This window comes from Asparagus officinalis, chromosome 4 (genome assembly GCF_001876935.1).
Source record: "Asparagus officinalis chromosome 4, Aspof.V1, whole genome shotgun sequence".
NCBI classification, from domain to species: Eukaryota; Viridiplantae; Streptophyta; class Magnoliopsida; order Asparagales; family Asparagaceae; genus Asparagus; species Asparagus officinalis.
This window is the reverse complement of record NC_033797.1, coordinates 91,259,939-91,282,277: the sequence shown is the minus strand read 5'-3', so window position 1 is coordinate 91,282,277 and position 22,339 is coordinate 91,259,939. Positions and strand designations below refer to the sequence as shown.

The following is a 22,339-nucleotide window of genomic DNA, read 5'->3' as shown; positions in this document are numbered from 1 at the left end:
CACATTGTTTGTCTAGAATACCTAATAAGAAACATAAACACTAGACAAACAATATTAGGAATTGTTTGTAATCATCAAAACAAGATTAGAAGATATAGGCTCATAACATGAGACCTAACAGTAGTAATAAAAATACATAGCCTTAGCAACGAACTATAAAACATAATACTCTTAAAATATACTCACAATCTCACAATCCACTTGTTTCTCCCCCTTTGGCAACATCAAAAATGGGGAAACAAAATAGTAAGAGAGCGAAAGCTCCCCCTATCATGAAGCATAGGTGAGTATAAACATATAGTATAGGGATTGCTCCCCCTATCAAATTGCCATATAGAATATATGCAATTATGAACACGGCAAACAAATGTGAGCAAGCATAAATGAAAGATATGCTAGATATCACTCACATACAAACAAGATAATGAGAACACATAATGACATGTCACGATAAATAGGTGTCTCAAAATACAAGCCTAAAAACCATGTATAAAAAATAGATTTATGGAATCAAAAGAGAGAAAACATGAGAATCATGCAAAAAGAGTTTTCAAATGAAAACAAATCAACCAAATGAAATCATAAATCAACCATTTAAACCAAAAATGATGTTTGATCAATAAAGGAAGTTTTCTTTATAGAACTTGATCAAACCACATATAGAATACATTATAAAACACAAGTAGATGATCCATAAGCACAAACATATTAATATCATCATAGAAGTGATTTATAATGAATCCAAAAGAACAAATCAAAAACAAAATTTTCATAGTTCAAAAATGGATTACAAAACACACAAGAATTATGAACTATGGATTTGAAAACTAAAAATCATCTTTGATTTTCAAAAATCAAGAGAAAAAACTAAAAATCATCTTTGATTTTCAAAAATCAAGAGATGCAACTATATCTAGCTCTTGAGCTAGTATTAACCCATATAAACATTTTTGCACCCGGTAAACATAATTTGGGAATAAACACCCAATAAACCCGGGGGGTTATATAAACACAAACCTCTCATCAAAACAAAACTAATAATTATGAAAACAAAATAATTTAACCAATAAAAAGATTTGTTTTCATAAAAGATTTAAAATACATTTCACAAAATCAAGAAAAAGAAAACTAAAAGCACTAAAGTTCTTGGTAAAAAAAATCATTTTGGCACCCAAGAATTCTTGGTGCCGGATTGTTTAGGGACATGACCCCTATCAATAAAGCTCAAAGCCCTAGGGTTATGAGCCCTCTTGGGCACATGTGGTGCACTAACACGGTCAAAGCAATAATCGCTCAAATGACCCTTCCGATTGTAATTTGTGCAATGAAAGAGATCCATTTATTTTTGTGGACCATTAGCTCGTGCACGTGAATCATTTGCAAATAAAAATTTTCTTTTAAGATTATTTTGTAAATGAGAAATATTCTTAAACAATGGTCTATTTGGAACATATTGCAACTTAGAAGATTTTTGTATATCATAACAAAATTTTGCAAGATGTCCAAACCTACCACAAACATTACATTTAAACACTTGTGGTCTACTAGAAACATTCGGCAAACTAGATTTTCTTTTTAAATCAAAACAATACTTGGCCAAATGACCAAAACGACCACAAAGATCACATTGATACACATGAGCATGCTTATGATGTACTTTATGTGCATGTGTGTGTATATGTGATGAAGAGACTTGATGAGATGCACAATGAGCATTAGCAATTTTATTCTTGTGTGCATCATAGAAAAATTTAGATAAATGACCTCTTCGGCCACAAATAGAGCATTTGTAAACTTTGCTATATATGTGTGCATAATGAGTGGATGATTTTGACTTAGACTTGGCACACATATCCATAAGTTTCTTATGATTATCAAAGCATATTTTCAAGGTTGAATCTAAAGATGAAATGCATTTTTTCATAAGATTCAAGTCTTCATTTTTAGGCACATATGCACTTTTAGAAGTAGAACATAAATAGTCATTTATAAAGGAGGCAGTATCATTTTGTATGTTCTCTACTTCTAATATGGCATTGTTCTTAGCATGAGATAAGCTAGAAATGGATGATGTCAATTTTTCATTTTCCAAATTTAATAAGTCATTATTTTCTTTAAGTATAGTATTTTCTTTTGATATGACATCAAATTTGGAACCTAGCAACTCATGACCGGATTTCAAATTAACATGCTTGCTTTTTAAGTCAATAAAATCATTTTGCAATTTCTTGTAGGCATGCGCTAATCTATCATATGCACAAGTGAGTTCATTAATAGATAGATCATCATCGGATTCCGAATCGCTTACCACACTAGGCCTATCGCCTAGTGGCCGTGTGCATGATGGTGATGCTCCAATAGAACTTGAAGAGGAACCCGTCAAAGCTTGTCGGATAGCCTCCAAGTTCCCTTGATGTGCTTCTATGAATTTCCACAATTTGTAAGCACTATCAAAAGAATCAAGCTTGTTAGATATTGATGAATCAAATGCATTTAATAGAAATTCTAACACAAGCTTGTTCATAGTAAACATCTTTTTATCATGTTTGCTCCACTTGGATTTCGCCAAAGTGGGCACAACATAAGCACAATCAATAACTTCCCATAAATCGATATTTTTAGATTGAACAAATATTTTGAATCTAAAACACCATTGAGCATAAGAGAAAGCATTGAATTTGGGAGCAACACTAGGATCATAGCCTAAACAAGATGCATCATTCATAGCCATAATAATATAAATATGCAAGCAATGTAATCAATAAATTGCAAAACTAGATTAGCACAAAAAGATAACTTGGATCTTTAACTCAAGGTGGTTAGACCTTAAATCAAAGAGCACCAATCTCTGATACCAATTGAAAGTACCCTAATACCGCTAGGAAGGAACCCTAGAGGGGGGTGAATAGGGTTTATGCTAATCTAATCCGATTTATGCCAATTTAAAACTTATTAACAAATATCCTAGCAAGTAAAATAAACAATCTACACAAGTGATAGGGCAATATGATGAGCAATACACAAAGGCGATATAAGATATGAAAACAAGAATAAGTGCGCCAATGTAAACACAAACAAAACGATATGTTTACGAGGTTCGGTCCGCCTGACCTACGTCCCCGCTCCTCACCTCGAGGAGATCTCCACTATCACACCGGGTTTTCTACGCTTACCCGAAAAACGTTTACACTTCACAATACGGTTTTCTAGCTAACCGAAAACTTTACAATCCACACAATATAACTACACTAACTACCACCTCAAGTGTTGGTCTCTAGCCCGTGTCTCCCTCAAATGTTAGGAATTATAACCTCTCTCTAGGCATTATCACCTACCCCACTCCTCTTGGGACAACCCCGTCTCTATACACTGTGACCTTACAATTAACGCTCAATACAACAAATGATTTGTTCTCTAAACAAGGTGAGAACACAATATAAGCTCACTCTTAATGTCACAAACCCACAACCTCAAATTATACTATGAATGTAAATACAATAAGCTCAATAGGTTGTGTGTGAACAAAGAGATATCAATAAAACAATTAAACTCAATATTGAAATCTAGCTTATGGAAATTAGAAACAAAACAATAAATAGCTAGAATTGAGTTTAAGAAAACTTCTCTATAGATGACAAGAGATAGGGAGAAGAATGAATGCTCAAACACCAAGGATGATCTCCACTTGCCCTTGTGAAATTTGCTCCACAAACCAAACTCTTGTAAATGCTTAAAATCTTTTTAAACAAGCACTAAACCCTTAAACAAAACTTGTAAACCTCTTAAAAACTTTTCTCTTGTTAGGTGGGAGAGGTAAATGCAATGGGGTATTTATAACAACCTAAGACATCAGCCAAAACCCCAAGGAAATGACCAAAAACCCACACAAAAACAGATCTGGAAAATAACCGTTACTGTTCAACGGTCATATTTATAAGTCGACTTGCATTCGACTTAGTATAAGTCGACTTGCATTCGACTTAGTATAAGTCGACTTGAAAATTCACACGAGTCGACTTTCCAGATAAAAATAACACACAAAATTCTGCCTATAAGTCGACATGCATTCGACTTATCATAAGTCGACTTGTGTTCATGAATAAGTCGACTCAGCAGAGAAAAAATACACTTTCCAGAGGAGTTCATAAGTCAACTTGTTAGGGTTTATAAGTCGACTTATAAACGTGCACAGGCACTGTTCATGCTGGAAAATTAATTTTTAAAGTGCCTTTAAAAATAACAAATAAATTCTAAAAATTATGAAACTTTGGAAAATGTTTATAAACATGATAATAAACATGTTATAAAAAGAATTTTTAGAATTACATTCCCCAATAGTGAAAACTCATAATTTTATAAAATTAGTCCAAAACATGAAAAGTAAACATACATGTTTTTGACATTTGACATAAACAAACTTTTGGAAACTTTTGTATGGCTTTATAGACTTAGGAAAAGATATAAAAACATATTATCAAGTCCATAAACCAAGAACACAATATATTTTCAAATATGATAGAATATGAAACATATGAACATATATATGAATATATATTTGTTTCATATCTAAAAAATCAAACCAAAACATATATGTATATATATAACTATATATATACAAAAAAACAAAACGTGTATGTGTGTATATAATTGAGCTTAAAGTACTAACACACATAATATAAAACCTAAACTAAATTACTCAAGCTTGATGATCTTCAACGAAGCTCTATCTTGGTACACTTGCGGATGAAGCTAGACTTGGATCTTTAACATGAATTGCAAGGCTTCAACCACTACTCCGCCAACCTCCATTGGATATGATCGTGAATGCGCAATTCCATCCATCCTCCAACACATTGTTTGTCTAGAATACTTAATAAGAAACATAAACACTAGACAAACAATATTAGGAATTGTTTGTAATCATCAAAACAAGATTAGAAAATGTAGGCTCATAACATGAGACCTAACAGTAATATATCCATCAAGCTCTTAGTTGTGATTTCACTCATATTTGCATTGTGTAGAATTCCCAATCGATTTTGTAACTCATTATCTGTATCATAGAAGTAAAGCTGAAAGTATGAAGGCTTATTTTCTTTTGGAATTAGAGCTGGGAGATTATGATATATTTGTCCTTGTGCTCTAAATGTGAAAACTCCTTTTCTTTTTGATGCGAGCTCTTTATCAAATCTTGTCCCAAACGATGTGAATGAGAAAATACTTTGTACATTCTGGTTTGGCTTCGGAACTCAATTGCCTCTGGTGTTTGCATTGTATAAAGGGCAAATAATTCATTTGGAATATTCACATCTGCTAGGTGGATTTCACCGTTGTGACAACAAAATGTTAGAGGCTCATGTTCAAACTTTTTGGATCCGCAATATGCACAAGACTTTAGAGTGCGTAGCTTATATAGTAAAGAACATACCGGTTCATGAAGAATTTTCCCTAGAACAAATATAAATATTTAATAAACTAATATATAATGTTATATGGCTCTTTCAATAAACTATAATATAAATATTTAATAAACTAATATATAATGTTATATGGCTCTTTCAATAAACTATAAAGTATATGTACACTAACCTTCATGCTCATAGTAATATATAATGTTATATGGCTCTTTCAATAAACTATAAAGTATATGTACACTAACCTTCATGCTCATAGTTTAGTAGAAGGGCTCCACAAAATAGGTTAACTTTATGTTGTCATTTGCCATCAATAGTATTACCAGAAGAGTCATTACTGTGTCGCTTTCTCTTATTATCCGTAATTCACTGAATGTAAGATTTCTTTTGCTTATCACTCAACCGAGAATATTTAGTCTTTTTAATTCTGGGTATTGGAGTGTTCTCTTCTGTTTAAAAAAATGTTCATGTAGTATTATAAATTCATATACATATACTAATATAATAATATATGAATAATTCATTATTGAGTTTAATGCAAACCTTGGCTTGAAGCCATTTTAGGCGAGAAAGTGTTGTATAGTAGTTATGATATCCAAAAACCAGAGAATAAATTTCTACAAAGGAAAATCATATGTCATATTACTATTAATTTATGAATATATATGAGCAATGCAGATAGTTGGACAAATTAGTGAAAATTTTCATAAAAATTCAAAAGTAAACAATCAACTATAATCATTATCACAATAAAAAAATATTGATATTCTACACTAACCTGATACTCGTAATTATGGAATAAATCTTGAGTACAAAATTAGAATTGAGATGATATTATCCTATAGGTAAAAAAATATGTGTCAGAAAATGAAAAACCATATGAAAATTATGTCAACAACAATAGGGGACAAAAATATACTTAAAAATTATAATTCACCTTAATCAAGGGAGTTTAGAATAAATTAGTCAACTATTCTTTCTAAACAATAATTTTGATGGTACTTAGTAAGTAATCAAACAACATGCATTTTTTTAACAATCGTAATAAATTAGATTATATCCAAGGATAAAGAGTAAATAAAATTAAGAAGAGCTTATATTAAAGTTTACTAATAAAATAATTAATTAAATAATGATATGTAACCACATGATTGAATTTCAAAAATAATCATGAGTATGAATATATTGTAATCTACACAAAAACAGAAATTAATTAAAAGCATGCAAAGCAAAAAAAAAAGAAACAGAGAAAATGTATTTGTTTTCTATTACCTCGATAGATGGGAGAACATACAACAATCAAATCTCGAATCCTCTAAGTTCTGCATGAAAATTGAAGAAATTTCACCATTAAATCAAATACACAATATTTGTAAAGAATAATCATGAAATCATGAAAATAAAAAATAAACATACATGTTGAAGGAGATAAAGTTATTATGAAAATTATGTAATTTTTTGGTTTATATATAGGCATGAGGTATTGCATGTGATAGGATAATAGTCATAATTAGAGTTTTATTAGGATTTGAATTTGGTTATTGGTGCTTCAAAATATCAATGGGGGATAAAGTCTCTTAGAAGTTATCACTATGGCCGAATTTCATATCTATTTCGGTGTAGTGTATACCTGTTAAATACGTCCTGCTATTGATGTAAAGTTATCACTAATTTCATATCTTATTGATGTTAAATACGGGCTGTTAAATACAGGCTGTTAGGCAGCAAGCACTCATATCTTATTACAAGCAAAACAATAATCTACGAGCATAGATATGTCCATTATACTTGTAGAAGACATAAATTAGCAAGGTAAAATAAAACAATTTATTAACTGAAGAGCCTAGTTAGTTATCTATTTCAATATCTCAATTTTAATATTTTGCATAAAAATTATTGATATTCTTTACTAACATGATACTCGTAATTATGGAATAAATCTTGAATATGAAATTGGAATTGAGATGGTATTATCTTGTAGGTAAAAAAATATCTTATTTAAATTGTTGAGCTATAGATAGTTCGTGGGGTGTTAGGATAGGATATAAGTATGATTAGTACATGGTAATTTTGACTATGAAAAGCTTTTCTCAAACTCGTGTTTTTAAATGGAGTATGAAGTATGATATTATTTTTTGACAGATATCTAATAGTTTAAAGGGTAATGATTCCTCAAAAAAGAAATTTTGAGATCAAGCTGTATGAAGCGTATAGGGGTTTTTTCAAATGTGTATTGATAGAGTTGAGTGCTGACGACATACAATATGTCTGTCAAAGGTACTACAGCTTAACCGCTCTAATTCTACCCTTGAATGGGGGTATACATGCCATACTTTAGTTTGGATATTTGGATTTCTGAATATAGTTAGGTCAATGGCGGGCATGTTTAACCTTTATTTTCAGGGACAAATTTTCAAAACCAACCTTTTTCGGTTTTTATTTGCAAAAACTGACCGCTTTTGAAAATATTTACAAAAACCGACCTGTTTTCAGCCCAGCGCTGAAAACAGGTCGGTTTTTGTAAAAAGTTTTCCGAAACATCACGGGAGTTCAACTCCCGTGAAGTTTATCGACAAATTAAACTTCACGGGAGTTCAACTCCCGTGAAGTTTAATTCCTTCATAAAACTTCACGGGAGTTCAACTCCCGTGGAGTTACAGTCAAATATCCCCCCACCCACCGACGCCGATTTATCCAGAAGAGGCCCCATTGACGCTGATCTCGCCAGTCAAGGTCACCTTGACGACGATCAAATTAAGTTCCCCCGACGGCGATTTATCCATCGTTTTCCCTGGCTCCCATCTCTTCAAACTTGCCGTCACGTTTCCCACCGAACCCAGTGGACCACCGGGCATGGACGATCGCCTCAACCTGTATTTCCTCGGCGACCGACCACAATCTCTCCTTTGATGAACTCGAGCGCCTCGAAGGCACTGATCTTAGAAATCCTTCCTTACACATGAGCTCAAGGGCCTCGACGACACTATTGAACATCATCCCCCCCATCCTCAAGGTCTTCAATTTCGTTGGCCAAAAGAAAAACTCCCATGGAGTATGCTAACTTCATCAGAGAGGTCTCGTCCCTGTCTCCGAGTTCGATCCCACAGTGCACGCCGGCTTCGGCAAAGCTTCCAGCCTCGACTCTGATGACTACTTCCATTATCCCCCAGATTTTGACGAGTTGAACAGAAGCTATCGCACTGTCGTTAAATTCTTCTGCCAGTATGGCGACTATAACTCCACGGGAGTTGAACTCCCGTGGAGTTTTATGAAGGAATTAAACTTCACGGGAGTTGAACTCCCGTGAAGTTTAATTTGTCGATAAACTTCACGGGAGTTGAACTCCCGTGATGTTTCGGAAAACTTTTTACAAAAACCGACCTGTTTTCAGCGTTGGGCTGAAAACAGGTCGGTTTTTGTAAATATTTTCAAAAGCGGTCGGTTTTTTCAAATAAAAACCGAAAAAGGTTGGTTTTGAAAATTTGTCCTTATTTTCAGATATCATGCACTCAAATATACATGTGAAAGCCTGCATTCTTTTTTATACATGTACCTTCGTGCGTTCATATTTGTTATTTTTGACTATTTATTCTTGATCACATGGGTTTTGAGCTTATGGTCCAACTATAGATGAAATAATAACAAAATTAGCTGCCAAACATCATTGTTTCTTTCAGCTGCCTTTTAAGGCTAACATGGATTAAATCCGCTTGAGTAACTTCTCAACTTTCATTCTATTTGGATATTTTAAGGCTAACATGGGTTTTGAGCTTATGATCCATTGAACTGTAATTATCCTTTGAGACATTTTCATTTCTAGAGGAAATTAAGGATGTTAAGCTTATATTCCCATAAGAATTCCTACAGCCCATGACAACTTTCGTCAGCTAACGCACATTACAGTTCAGCTTGTCTGCTCACAAGACCGTTTTCATGATAGTTTCTGGTTATGGAATTTAAAGAACATTGCGTTTGGATTTAACCTCTTATATGCTTGGTTATGCACCACTTGTAGTATTCATTTGATTGCAGTCAGAAGCAAGTTACCTTTTATTTTTTTATGGAATTATAGGCGGCATAATTTAATTGATATATATTACTTCTTTTAATTGATATAGCGAGGGGCAGAAGAAGTAACTTCTTAACTTTTGTTCTATTTGGATCTTTTGTTGGCCTGAATTGTTGATCCATTGAAATCCTATTGAAAATTTTCATTCATACTCATTACAGGTAGACAATGAACTGCACTTTGTGTTACGGGTGTTATTAGGAGAAAAGGTAGAAATTTCCAGAAAAATACTTTTTATAAAATCATTGGTCCTAGAAGAGAGCAGTTCTATCTATTTCTTATATGTGCAAAGTATTATGGTATGTTTTGCATTCAAAATTCTAGTCAACATTGTAGAATGGAAATTGATGGATTTCAGCAACAAAAAGAAAAAGGGGAAGTTCTGAAAAACTTGATGGATATTCTAGTCAACATTCGTTTTGATGAAATTTTCTTTTGAAAGAAAACATATAAACTCAAATAAATCCAAATTAAAATAATATCAAACATGAAGATTTACCTTAATAGATGAGAGAACCTGCAACAATCAAATCCTTAATCCTCAAAATTCTGCATGAAAATTGAAGAAATTTTTAAAAAATATCAATTGCCATAAAAAGTAATTGCAGTGTGCCATTAAATCAAATACATAATATTTCTAAAGAATAATAATCATCATCATCATCATGAAAAAAAAGGAACATACATGTTGAAGAAGATGAAGTTACTATAAAAATTGTGTAATTTCTAGGTTTATATATAGGCATGAGGTATTGCATGTGATAGAATAATATTCATAATTAGAGTTTTATTAGGATTTGAATTGTGTTACGGGTATAGGTGGGTTGAATTTGTGTTATGAATTTATTTCTTTCGAAAAAAATTGTGTTACGGGTATAAGAAATGTCCAGTCAACATCTAAAGCAAGTTATTGGCTTGACTTTGATGTATTAGGACGTGGATAAGATCAAGTTTAGTTGGAACTCATTAATTACATGGTCATCTACTAACCATTGGATTTTAAATAGCAAGAATGTCAAGGCTCGTGGTTAAGCAGAACTTTTTAAGATAGGATTCTACAGATAAGAGCATCTAGAAACCTGCTTCTTCTAATCTTGGGTGTTATTAGGATATCAAAAGTTTAATTGGGATTTCCTAATCAAAAGTTCAATCGGGGCTTTATACTATGTCATCAATAAGTCTACAGATAAGAATATTATTTCCTAATCAAAAGTTCAATCGGGAATTATAAGTTTAATCACGTGGGTGTAATAAATTGTAAGTTCAATCGGGGATTTATACTATGTTATAATTACAAGTATTATAACATCATCATTTCTCATCATTAAATTAAATTTAAAAATTAGAATTTGATTATAGATAGGGTAGTTCAAACTTTATAGGGGTATATTTGTCTAAAAAAGATTTTTTCTAACTCATGCTTTTAAAGGGAGTAAATATGATACCTGATTCAAGGGGTATAAAAATAAAATAATAAAAATTAAATACAGAAAGAAAACATTACAACGTAGCCCTTTCGAGTGGTTTGTTCTTGAAAAATCTTAAACTTGCAGGGGTTTTAGCTAATAAGCCCTTTTGAGTAGTTTTTTTTTTTTTGAAAAATCTTAAAATTAAATGGTTTTTTTTTATAATCCCTTAAGTCCCTACTCTTAAGGTGGTTTCTTATATTTTGAAAGTTGTTGGGAGTCATCTGATAACCGCCCAATGTTAAGAGGCATTTTTTAAATTTAGCCTTTTATAAATAGTGAGATTTGAGGGGTATTTTTTTGAAAATATGCACAATTTAAGGGCTAAAGCCAAGCTAAATATAGAAGGGTTTTGAGTATTTTCCCCCCCGAAAAAAAAACTTTAAAGTTAAAATTGTTAACCCTAAATTGAAGGGGAGTCCTAAGATATTTTGCAAGTTATGGGGGGCTATCGGATAATCGTCCAAAGTTAAAAGTTGTTTTTTTTGAAAATTAGCTTTTAATGAGTAAATTTTAATCTCTTATATCCTCATTGATTAGTTGAAGCAAACCCTAATACGTTTTTCAAAATATCTTAGGTCTTATCAATGGATAAATCATAAAGTTTTTTATTTTTTTGACTTATGGATAGTCATGATTTGATTAGAATTACCAAATATTTGATTGTTGGAATTTTCTAATTATGCATAGTTTAGCTTGATGATGCACATACTAATCAGTTTAGGATTAAAACGTAATATTTAAAACGATCAAGGGTAACGATGTGTATCGCGAAAGTTCTACGATATCCGCTCAATTCCGACGGGTCACATTTTAGCATTAGATTATACTTCAACAATCAAGTGCATTTTGCACTTCACGAACGAAGAGGAGCCGACACCCGTAGTAAAATCAAATAGATATTATATCGGAGTATCATAGCATGAAACTCCAACGCAAACTATCTCCTCATACCACTCAAAAAAAAATCTCTCGCATATGAGTGGTTCTCACGCTCACATTATTATTGTGGGTGTCAATTGGACCGGTTGACCGCAATCCCACCCAAACCGAAGTAGAAAAATTTCAGATCTTGGTAGGTTATAAAAATTTCAGATTTAGGGAGGTTATAAAATCCTCCCTAAATCCGCCATATATATAAATTTGCACCTTTACATTCTTATAACCCACAATACATGTACTATTTATAAGCACTACTTGTAATCAGTCAGTCATCTACAAAGGAAATTAAACGCTTACACGTATCTTTAACGGGAGGTTTTTCACTACATAAGAACATGGACAACTTGGTAAGTGCACATAAACAACAAGAATACTCCAATCACTTTGATCGATACATAGACAGAAGAATATTAGAAAGGGCCCTCGACGGCACCTCTCAGCTGTTTGCATCCATGATCAGGGGTCAGATGGTCTGACGCAGGTCTCTTTGGTCTCAACTGCATGGATCAGTATGTGAGCAGTTAGATGATAAACATGGAAGTTGCACTTCAATAAAATGATAAACATATCAAGTTTTCACCTTATCTTCAGATTTGCTGTAGATTTGTCTCACAAGAATGTTCCGGGCTTCAGTTGATATTACTACGAAGCAGCAAAAGAAAAGTCAGATATTAAATTCCTGTTAACCTATGAACTTAACATATGAAATAACCGAGAATGGTGCAGAAATAAGAGTTCGAAACGTCAAAGAGGAATTCTAGAATTTCTGAGTCTGAAGCAGAACAAAAGTTCAAAGCCTAACGTAGTGATGCTGGTGAAGTTATGGCAATTGACCTGAAGAAGATGATTTGTCTGGAAATAGTGAGATTAGGTTTATGTACTTTCTTCCGGTTGTGCTTACTTTGGATCCAATGCTTTATGCAGTATACCATTGAGTCACTGTGCCATAGTCAAGTCCATATGCCCAAATTAAATATAGTTTCTAGCTACCAAGCCCCAGCTGTTGTCCAATAGTTTCCAGCTAAAATGTGCGTGCATGTTTCAGTCAGTCTGTTTGTGTATCAACACATAAGGTATCCTTCGCATTCAACAAGCAGTTCACCACCCCCTGTTAAATTGTCCTGACTTTGATATTAAAGAGTTGTGAAGAAAAAGTAAAGAAACGGGCAAACTTCATTAAACCCCCAATAAGTTTGGGCCACTGGCACTTAACCCCCAAAGGTTTGAGATCCTCACTAAAACCCCCAATAAGTTCGAGAATTTCAGAAAACTCCCAAAACATTTCCATTTTTTCACTTCAACTCCAATGCCTACATTACCATGTTTATGCACTACTCTTCGTTTGGGAACTCAAATATGTGCTTACATCATTATGCGGGTTAAGTGCAAAACGTCAAAACATTTTGGGGGTTTATCTGAAATTCCCAAGCTTATTAGGGGTGTAATGAGAGTTTCAAACTTTGTGGGGTTTAAGTACAGAAGGCCCAAACTTATTAGGCATTTAGTAAATTTACCCTAAAGAAAATAAATTGCATATGCTAACAAGGACTGGAAGTTGCTGAAACCATTAATTTAACTGGATAAAGGTTGAACACAAGATGAGAAGATTTGAAATTCTAAACAGCATATCAATAGGAATTAATAAATAAAACAAGAAGAAACACATAAATACGTAGTTATTTAAGGCCACCAATCTGTAGGTTGAAGTAAGGACTTAAACCAATAGGCATATGATATCACAGAAGAATACAATGCCATAGAGGAACATGATGGCTAGATGGACAGTGTTTTCTCCCATCCTGTTCATGGACTTTAGTAGTTACAATACCTAAATACATAAGCACTAATTGCTTATAGCTGCTGGAACTTTGAGTGCACTGCTAGAGCTCAAAGTTCATTAGCCTCAGGTTACTAGTTTTTCAAATGATGAACAACCAAGTTAAGCAGGGACTGTGGTTAACATTCTACCCAATGTAGGCTACCTTCTTTCAGAAAACTAATTAGAGGTAAACAAGATACATATATAACCACATGTTATGAATTTGCAAAGATCTTCAATAATTCTTTCATAAAAGTACCTTGATTAGGCGGAGGAAGGGTCCTACTATGGGTAGGATGATAAGTGGCTGGTGTGAGTTTCTGAAAAAACAAAAGACAGTCTCAGAAGTAATGCAACTTTAAATAGTTTCCACATAATCTCATATGCATAAGAAGTAAAAGTTGTGTTTCAGAAACCATACAAGTGAATTCTGTACGATGAACAGGTTATCAAAATATGATTATAATATGAATAAACATCATAAGGTATGATAAAAGAGAACTTATGGCACATTAATTAGACGACAATGCACTACCTAGCATCAACTCAGTTTATACTGTATACGCATTACACAATGGTTTAGACTTTTTAGTGACCAAATTGTAACTACCAGTTAGGAGAATTAACTGAGCAAAACAACACTGACAAGTAACATGACCGATTGGTTATTTTAAGCGAAGAGAACAGTACTGGATGTATAAAGAAACAAAAAATCTCAATCTTTTGGTTAGTTGTTGCAATTTCGTCTAACCTAATAAAAAAAATCCTGATATGACTCCAATATAAATTGGCATATAAATCCAATATGTTTCAAGTGAATCCCTAAACGATAATGGCACTGGATAAACCTGAAGTATGCATAAAGGAACACTTGATATCCTCACCTCACCCTCACCGTTATAAGTCCAATAACAAACTGAAATTTGAGATTTTACATATGTCTAGCTAACCAAAGTTGCTTATATCCAATTTGGTCCTTCACAATAAAAAAAATCTTCGACCTTCCCTATCAAATGTGACATCTAAGACATTCTTCATAATTCTAGCAGACAGGGCTTCTGCTACAAAAATAAAACACAACTTCAACATCTGCAAACAAGGAATTAATTAAAAAAACACTTACCTTTCAAATGCACAACATCCAATCATCAAGGAAATAATTTCATCACAGGAAAGTGCATGCCAATCTATGCTATGTACTTTGTACAGAGTTGATTGGGCAAGTCAGGTGCTCATGATGAACAACAATGAAACATTTGCACTGTTCTGATATAACTATAAATCTTTACAATAAATATACAAGTGCAACCCATTTACTGCACCAACAACCTTTTAAATAAATATTATTTTCTCGTGTGTGTGTGTGTGTGTGTGTGTGTGTGTGTGTGTGTGTGTGTGTGTGTATATATATATATATATTTGTGTTTTTCACTTAATACTATTATCAATTCATAAAACCTTGCCGAACTTAGAAAAACACACCTTGAGTGATTCATAAACTTTATGATTTAGCAAGTGAGCTTGATACTACACTTTCTGTTGCAACAAGTAAACCTACATTGATTATATCATCAACTCATTGTTCTCTCTTTTACCAACATTTCCACCAAAGCTAACTAACGATTGGTAGAAACAATCCAATCCAATCAAAATGATTTGACCGTAGAAAATGATAACCTTTGTGAGCTAGTATTTTTAAATAGCATACTAGCATGGGAAAAAGAAAGGGAACCAAGAGCATTTCTCTGACCAGTTATGACTTTGAACCAAATATCTACAAAATAAATAAGCTAATAGTGTTCCTAAACTACAAAACAGCAAATAAATGATTAAATAGTGTTAGACTATTATTGTGCTGAAAATTACACCATGCAATATTTGACTATTTGGTCATTGCAGACATATACATTTGATCAATAACATTTAGCTATTGATAATGCTGAAAATATTAACAATGTTGATTCAAAAGTTAACGACAATAACAATGAGACAAGAAGATATTGGCAATTTACTTTTTTGCTCTTGGCATTGCTAAAATGATTTATGATCCTCTATGCCTCCTATAACAGTTTCTAGGAGTAATACTGTCCCAAACCAAGTACCCTGTGAATATAAGTAAAGAACACGTAACTACATAATGTCGCATTTACCAAAATATTTCAGCTTAAAGTATAGTAGATAACCCGATAAAGGGTTGACACATGAACGAGTCGCATTTACCAAAATATTTCAGCTTAAAGTATAGTAGATAACCCGATAAAGGGTTGACACATGAACGCTATAGTTAAAAAGAGAGCAAAATGCTTAAAGTATAGTAGATAACCCGATAAAGGGTTGACACATGAACGCTATAGTTAAAAAGAGAGCAAAATTAACAACTGCCGACTTCTCACGGACAATGAACAAGCGAAATTAAAAGGTACCCTAAGTCTCTCTATCAAAAGGGCCACGATTGATAAGCACAAGACATTCACAATCAAACAACACAAAACAAATTGGTACCGATTCAAGGTGAAATAGCAGACCATTTTTTTTAACAGCTGAAGAGATAAACGTAAAATCTTTGTTTCGCAAACTCTTTTTACTCATTTCGAAATCATTAAAATTCAAGACAGACCCAAGTACGTAAGCTTCTTAGAGGAAAAGGGAAGGTTAGGATTTGCGTATACGTCAGTTTCTTCGCAACAAATTTCTTTTCCACTCGATCGAAGGTACTGCAAGGAACTACGACACGTGATCAAAACCCCCAGCTAAAAACACATTATCTAAAGAGAAAATAAAACTAAATTAGGGGGAAATCAGAGCTGTCAAAAAGAAAAGAAATTACAAAATTAGCGAGGGAGAGAGGATTACCAAAGGCTGAGCAGTAGGATCGGAGGGCCGAAGCTGGCTGAAATTGTGCGGATCGAAAGATGGCAAATCGCCGAGGAGAGACTGGGACCCCATTGTTTATTAATACGTTTCCGAGGATGCTACTGAAGCAAGCACGAAATCGAAAAGAGAGGAAGGATGAGGACGAAGAGGACGAAGAGCTGGCAAAAGAAAAGACCGGAGGAATGGTGAAGGTCTGATTGTTATTATTTTTATTTATACAGTTTCCTGGGTTTTAATTAATTAATTAATTTAATGGAGTTAGAACTAAATGTTCGATTCCTTATACAACTAAGACTTAATATTAGAAAAACCCTCAACTTTGGAGGACTATTAGGGTGAGCATCCGTCAGTTCGGTTTGATTTTTGACTGTTACGATGTGGTATGTAAAATAGCTCTTATTTGAGTGATAACAAACTTTTATTTGCTACTGATAATTGTTTAAAATGATATGACATAGGTGAAAACAAGTATACAAAGTGTACGAGGCGAAATGACGTGAAAATCAGCACGAAAGCTTTTTTCAATCTTTGACCCGTCGATGGTTTACCGTGAACCAATTGCAGGTTTCCATAAACAAGATTTCAACTCATCAATGGTTTACTGGCACCCATAGATGGTGCTTAGGGACCCATCAATGGTCGTAAGCAACCATCGATGGTGGCGGCGGTTTTGAAAGAGGCTATATAGATGATATCTCTTTCCTGATTAATTAGAGGCTATATAAGATTGAAAGAGACAGATTAAAGGAGAGAGCTTGAAGAGAGAAAATTCTACGGTTTGTTTGAAGAAGATTGAATTAGAGTTTTGAACCCTCGGAGCCTAAATAAACTCTTTCTCGTCACGCTCATCACCTTCGAATCATCTCAACAAGGAGAGTTGCCCTTAATTTTATCATCTAGATCTTTCTTCGTCAAGCTTCACTTCGATTCATTGAAAGATGGATTGTTAATCGAAAAAGGCTGTAAGATCTTTCTTATTTTCTATGGTTAAACTGTGTTTGTCGGTTTGTTTCAAACTTATTTTATGGTGTACTCAAGCCGGTATTAATTAAGGGTTGGTACTAGATAGGGCTAGGTGTTACTCATTGTAGAGAGTAAGGTTAGATGACTGATTTTGGGTAGATTTCAGGGTGCGATATTTGTAAGAGTACTTAATCGGGGTTATGAATCAGGAGAACTCTTAGCATAGTGAGGAAGCCTCTTTATGAGAAAGAATAGTGGATGTAGAATTGTTAAATCTTGTGTGTCCTTAACCGGTAGTTTTTCGCTTTTGTTTTTCTATTACGTTGCTTATTATGTGTTTTTTAGCGAAAAACGGTAGCAACCCATTCGCCCCCTCTAGACTTGCATCTCAGATCTAAAAAGTGGTATTATAGCCCTATTACCCATATTTAGGATTCACAATATAGAGTAGAAATGTCTAGTTTTACTGTCACAACAGCCTTTCCTGAGGGACACATTGTGAACCAATCATCACTTGTCGACGAGACAACTACACCTATTAGAAAGTGCGTATGAGAGTTTCTTTTTATTGTCCACTAGTTATGATGTTTAGAGTGTTGGCCTTCTTGTTTTGATGATGTTTAACAAACAATTTATAACTAATGTTGTTTGTCTAGTGTTTATGTTTATCTATTTATTGTAGACAAACAACATGTTGGTGGATGGATGAAATTGCACATTCATGATCATATCCAATGGAGGTTGGCGGAATTGTGGAGTGAAGCCTATGCAATTCAAGTTAAAGATTCAAGTTCAAGTTTCATCCGCAAAGTGTACCAAGTCAAGCTCATCGAAGACCTATCAAGCTTGGGTATATCTAGTTTAGGTTTTACATTATGTGTGTTAGTACTTTAAGCTCAATCAAATATACACACACATATTTGGTTTTTATATATGTAGTTATATATATACACAAGTTTTGGTTTATGAACTTAACAATCATTGTATACATATTTCATTAAGTCTTATATATACACAAGTTTTGGTTTATGAACTTAACAATCATTGTATACATATTTCATTAAGTCTATAAAATTATTTCATAGGGTTTCAAAACATTGTTTATGTCAAAACATCAAATTTCATGTATATCACATTTCCATGTTTTGGACACACTTGCAAAATATATGAGTTTTCACAAATGAGAAATTCAATTTGAAAAATTTTTTTTCTAACATGTTCAATTTCATGTTTATAAATGTTTCCTAAATTTTTATCAATTTTGGAATTAATTTGTTATGATTATTTTAATTTACAAAACCAAGTTTTCAGCAGTTTTTTTAGAAACTGTATATCTGTGGTAAAATAGTTATTTATATCAACTGGGAAATGATATTTCAGAAATTATTTCTCTAACATGTTTATATACATGTCTAGAACATTTTCTCAAAATTTTATCATTTTTGGAGTTTATTTACTATACTGAATTGATTTTACAAAATCAAGTATTTTAGCAGTTTTTAGAATCTAGAATATATGTTTTAAAATATTTATTTCTCACAAATGGGAAGTTATATTTCAGAAATTATTTCTCTACCATGTTTATATACATGTCTACAAATATTATACAAAATTTCATAATTTTTTCAGTTGATTTACTATTTTTAATTGATTTTATAAAGTCAGATACGTAAATTTTTAGAATGCTGGATTTTGGGGTATTTTGGTCTTTTCAGCCTATAACGGCTAGTAATGGCTAGTTTTTGATATTCTCGGTTTTTGAGGGTTTATGGCTGGTTTAAGAGGCTATAAAAATCCCTCAACTTTTATTGTTTCTTATGGATGTTTAAGAGAGTTTTAAAACAAGTTTTACAAGTTTGTGAGAGTTTGTTTCAAGTTTTGAAGATTGTTTTAGTTTATGCAAAAAGAGGTTTACAAGAGGAGGAGATCATTTGTTTAGTTTTTGGGCTTCAATCTCATTCTCTCTCGCTCTTAATTCTTAGAGAAGTTTTTCTAAACTTATCTTCTAGCTTATTTATATTTTGATTCATACATATTTGTGCTAGATTGATTTAAGTTTAGTTGTTATCTCTCATTGATTACACACACCCACTTGAGCCTAAGTATTTTCATACATAGTATATTTAGGGTTGTGAGATTATATTCTTTGAGAGTGAGCTTGCATAGAGTTCTCATCCATTGTAGAGAACAAATCTTATTATTGAGCCTAATTGTGAGATACATTTTGTAATATACTTGTATACCGAGAGGAGTGTGTGGTGAGAGACGGTGTCATACCAAGAGGAGTGGGGTAGGTGATAATGCCTAGAGGTAGGTTGTAATTCCTAACATTTGAGGGAGACACGGGCTAGAGACCAATACTTGAGGGGGTGTAAAGTGTGATTGCAAGAGTGTTGATTGTAAAGTTTTCGGTGAACTAGAAAACCGAGTTTGAGGTGTAAACGTTATTCAGGTGAGCATAGAAAACCTGGTTGTGATAGTAGGGATCTCCTCGAGGTGAGGAGCGGGGACGTAGGTCGTGGGGACCGAACCTCGTGAACATATCGTTTGTTTGTGATTGCATTGGCGCACTTATTTTTTTGTGTTTATTATTATATCACATTTATCAATTTTCATTGTTTATATTGCCCACTATCTTATTTATCTTGTTTATGATTATTTTACCCTTTGTGTTAGTTTATATATCCTTGCATATATTTCACCATATACCTCTTTGCTAGGATATATATCTCTTTGTTCATATCACTTATCCTTGCATATATCTTGTTGTATATCATACTTACTAGGATAATTTGTTAATAAGTTTTAATTGGTATTTAAATCGGATTAGATTAGTATAAACCCTAACCAACCCATCTAGGGTTCTTTCCTAGTGGCATTAGGGTCTAACAATTGGTATCAGAGCTTGGTGCTCTTTGATTTAAGGTCTAATCGCCTTGAGTTAAAGATCCAAGTTATCTTTTTATACTAATTCAATTTTTGATTTTATTTGTATCTTGCTTGCACAAATATACATTATAGATATGCACGGTGCACGAGTTAAAGATCCAAGTTATCTTTTTATACTAATTCAATTTTTGATTTTATTTGTATCTTGTATATATATATATATATATTATGGATATGCATGGTGCACCTTGCTAAGGCTATGCCATTAATATTGCTCCTAGATTAGATAGTTTCCCTTATGCCTAGTGGCGTGTTAGATTCAAACTTTTTGTTCAATCTAGACATTTTAATTTGTGGGAAATTATAGACGATGCTTACATTGTGCCCACTTCGGAGAAATCCAAGTGGAGCAAACATGATCATAAAATGTTTACAATGAACAAGTTTTTGTTAGAATTTTTGCTGAATGTTTTTGACTCATCCTTTTCTAACAAATTTGTTCATTTTGATAGTGCTTATAAACTTTAAAAATTTATTAAAGCACATCAAGGGGACTTGGAGGCAATCCGACAAGCTTTGGAGGATTCTTCTTCAAGTTCATGTGGAGCATCATGCACACAGCCACAAGAGGATAACTCTTGTGTAGTAAGCGATTCCGATTCTGATAATAATTTATCTATTGATGAACTCGTTTGTGCATATGAAAGATTAATGCATGCCTACACCAAGTTGCAAAATAATTTTATAGATCTAAAAAGCAAGCATGTAGATTTAAAATCCGATCATGAGATACTAGTGTCCAAATTTGATGTCATTGCAAAAGAAAATACTATGCTTAAAGAAAACAATGACGTGTTAAATTTGAAAAATGAAAAATTAAACTTATCCATGTCTAGCTTATCTCATGCTAAAGATAGTGCCATGTTAGAAGTAGAATGCATTAGAAATAAATTTGATTCTTTTAAGAATAACCACCCATGCTCTATTTCTATTTCCAATACATGTATGCAAAATGATGAGTTGAGTCAAGTTAAACATCGCATATCGTGTTTAGATTCAACCTTGAAAACATGTATGGTAAATCATGATAAGCTTATGAACATGTGTGCTAAGTCTTATGCTACTACACCTAAACATATCACACATCATGCACACATGTATAGCAAACTTCACAAGTGTTCTATTTGCGGCCGAAAAGGCCATTTAGCTAATTTTTGCTATGATGCACACAAGCCTAAGAATGCTAATGCTCGTTGTGCATCTCATGTAGCTTCATCATCATGTACACATACACATTCACATGCTCATTCTCATAAAGTTCATCATAAGCATGCTAATGTGTATCATTGTGATCGTTGTGGTCGTTTTGGTCATTTGGCCAAATATTGTTTTGATTTAAAAAGAAAATCTTATTTGCCAAATATTTCTAATAGACCACATGTTTTTAAATATGATGTTTGTGGTAGGTTTGGATATTTTGTAAAATTTTGTTATGATATACAAAAAGCTTCTAAGTTGCAACATGTTCCAAAGAGACCTTTGTTTAATGATGTTTTTCATTTACAAAATAATTTTAAAAGACAATCTTTATTTGCAAATGATTCCCGTGCATGAGCTAATGGTCCACAAAAACAAATGGCTTTCTTTCATTGCACAAATTGCAATCGGAAGGGTCATTTGAGCGAATATTGTTATGACCGTGTTAGTGCACCACATGTGCCTAAGAAGGTTCATAACCCCAGGGCTTTGAGCTTTATTAATAAGGATCATGTCCCTAAACAATCCGACACTAAGAATGCTTGGGTGCCAAAATAATTTTTTAACCAAGAACTTAGTTTTTATTTTTCTTTTTCTTGGTTTTTTAAAATATGCTTTGAAAAATTTAAATATGAAAACAATTTTT

At 33.0% G+C, this 22,339-nt stretch overlaps 1 protein-coding gene and 1 long non-coding RNA gene across 2 annotated transcripts; both read right to left on the bottom strand.

Moving 5' to 3' along the window:
- Positions 6,167-10,026, bottom strand: LOC109836051. The gene is made up of 3 exons (XR_002245803.1): positions 9,983-10,026; positions 6,687-6,736; positions 6,167-6,253 (listed from the first exon to the last, which is right to left on the bottom strand). It is a non-coding gene; the product is annotated as an uncharacterized LOC109836051 (long non-coding RNA).
- On the bottom strand, positions 12,166-16,758 carry LOC109837843. Its single transcript, XM_020406209.1, has 4 exons — positions 16,564-16,758; positions 13,970-14,030; positions 12,472-12,533; positions 12,166-12,388 (listed from the first exon to the last, which is right to left on the bottom strand). The coding sequence occupies exons 1-4, from the start codon at positions 16,654-16,656 to the stop codon at positions 12,302-12,304; spliced, it is 303 nt and encodes a 100-aa protein (XP_020261798.1). The 5' UTR covers positions 16,657-16,758; the 3' UTR covers positions 12,166-12,301.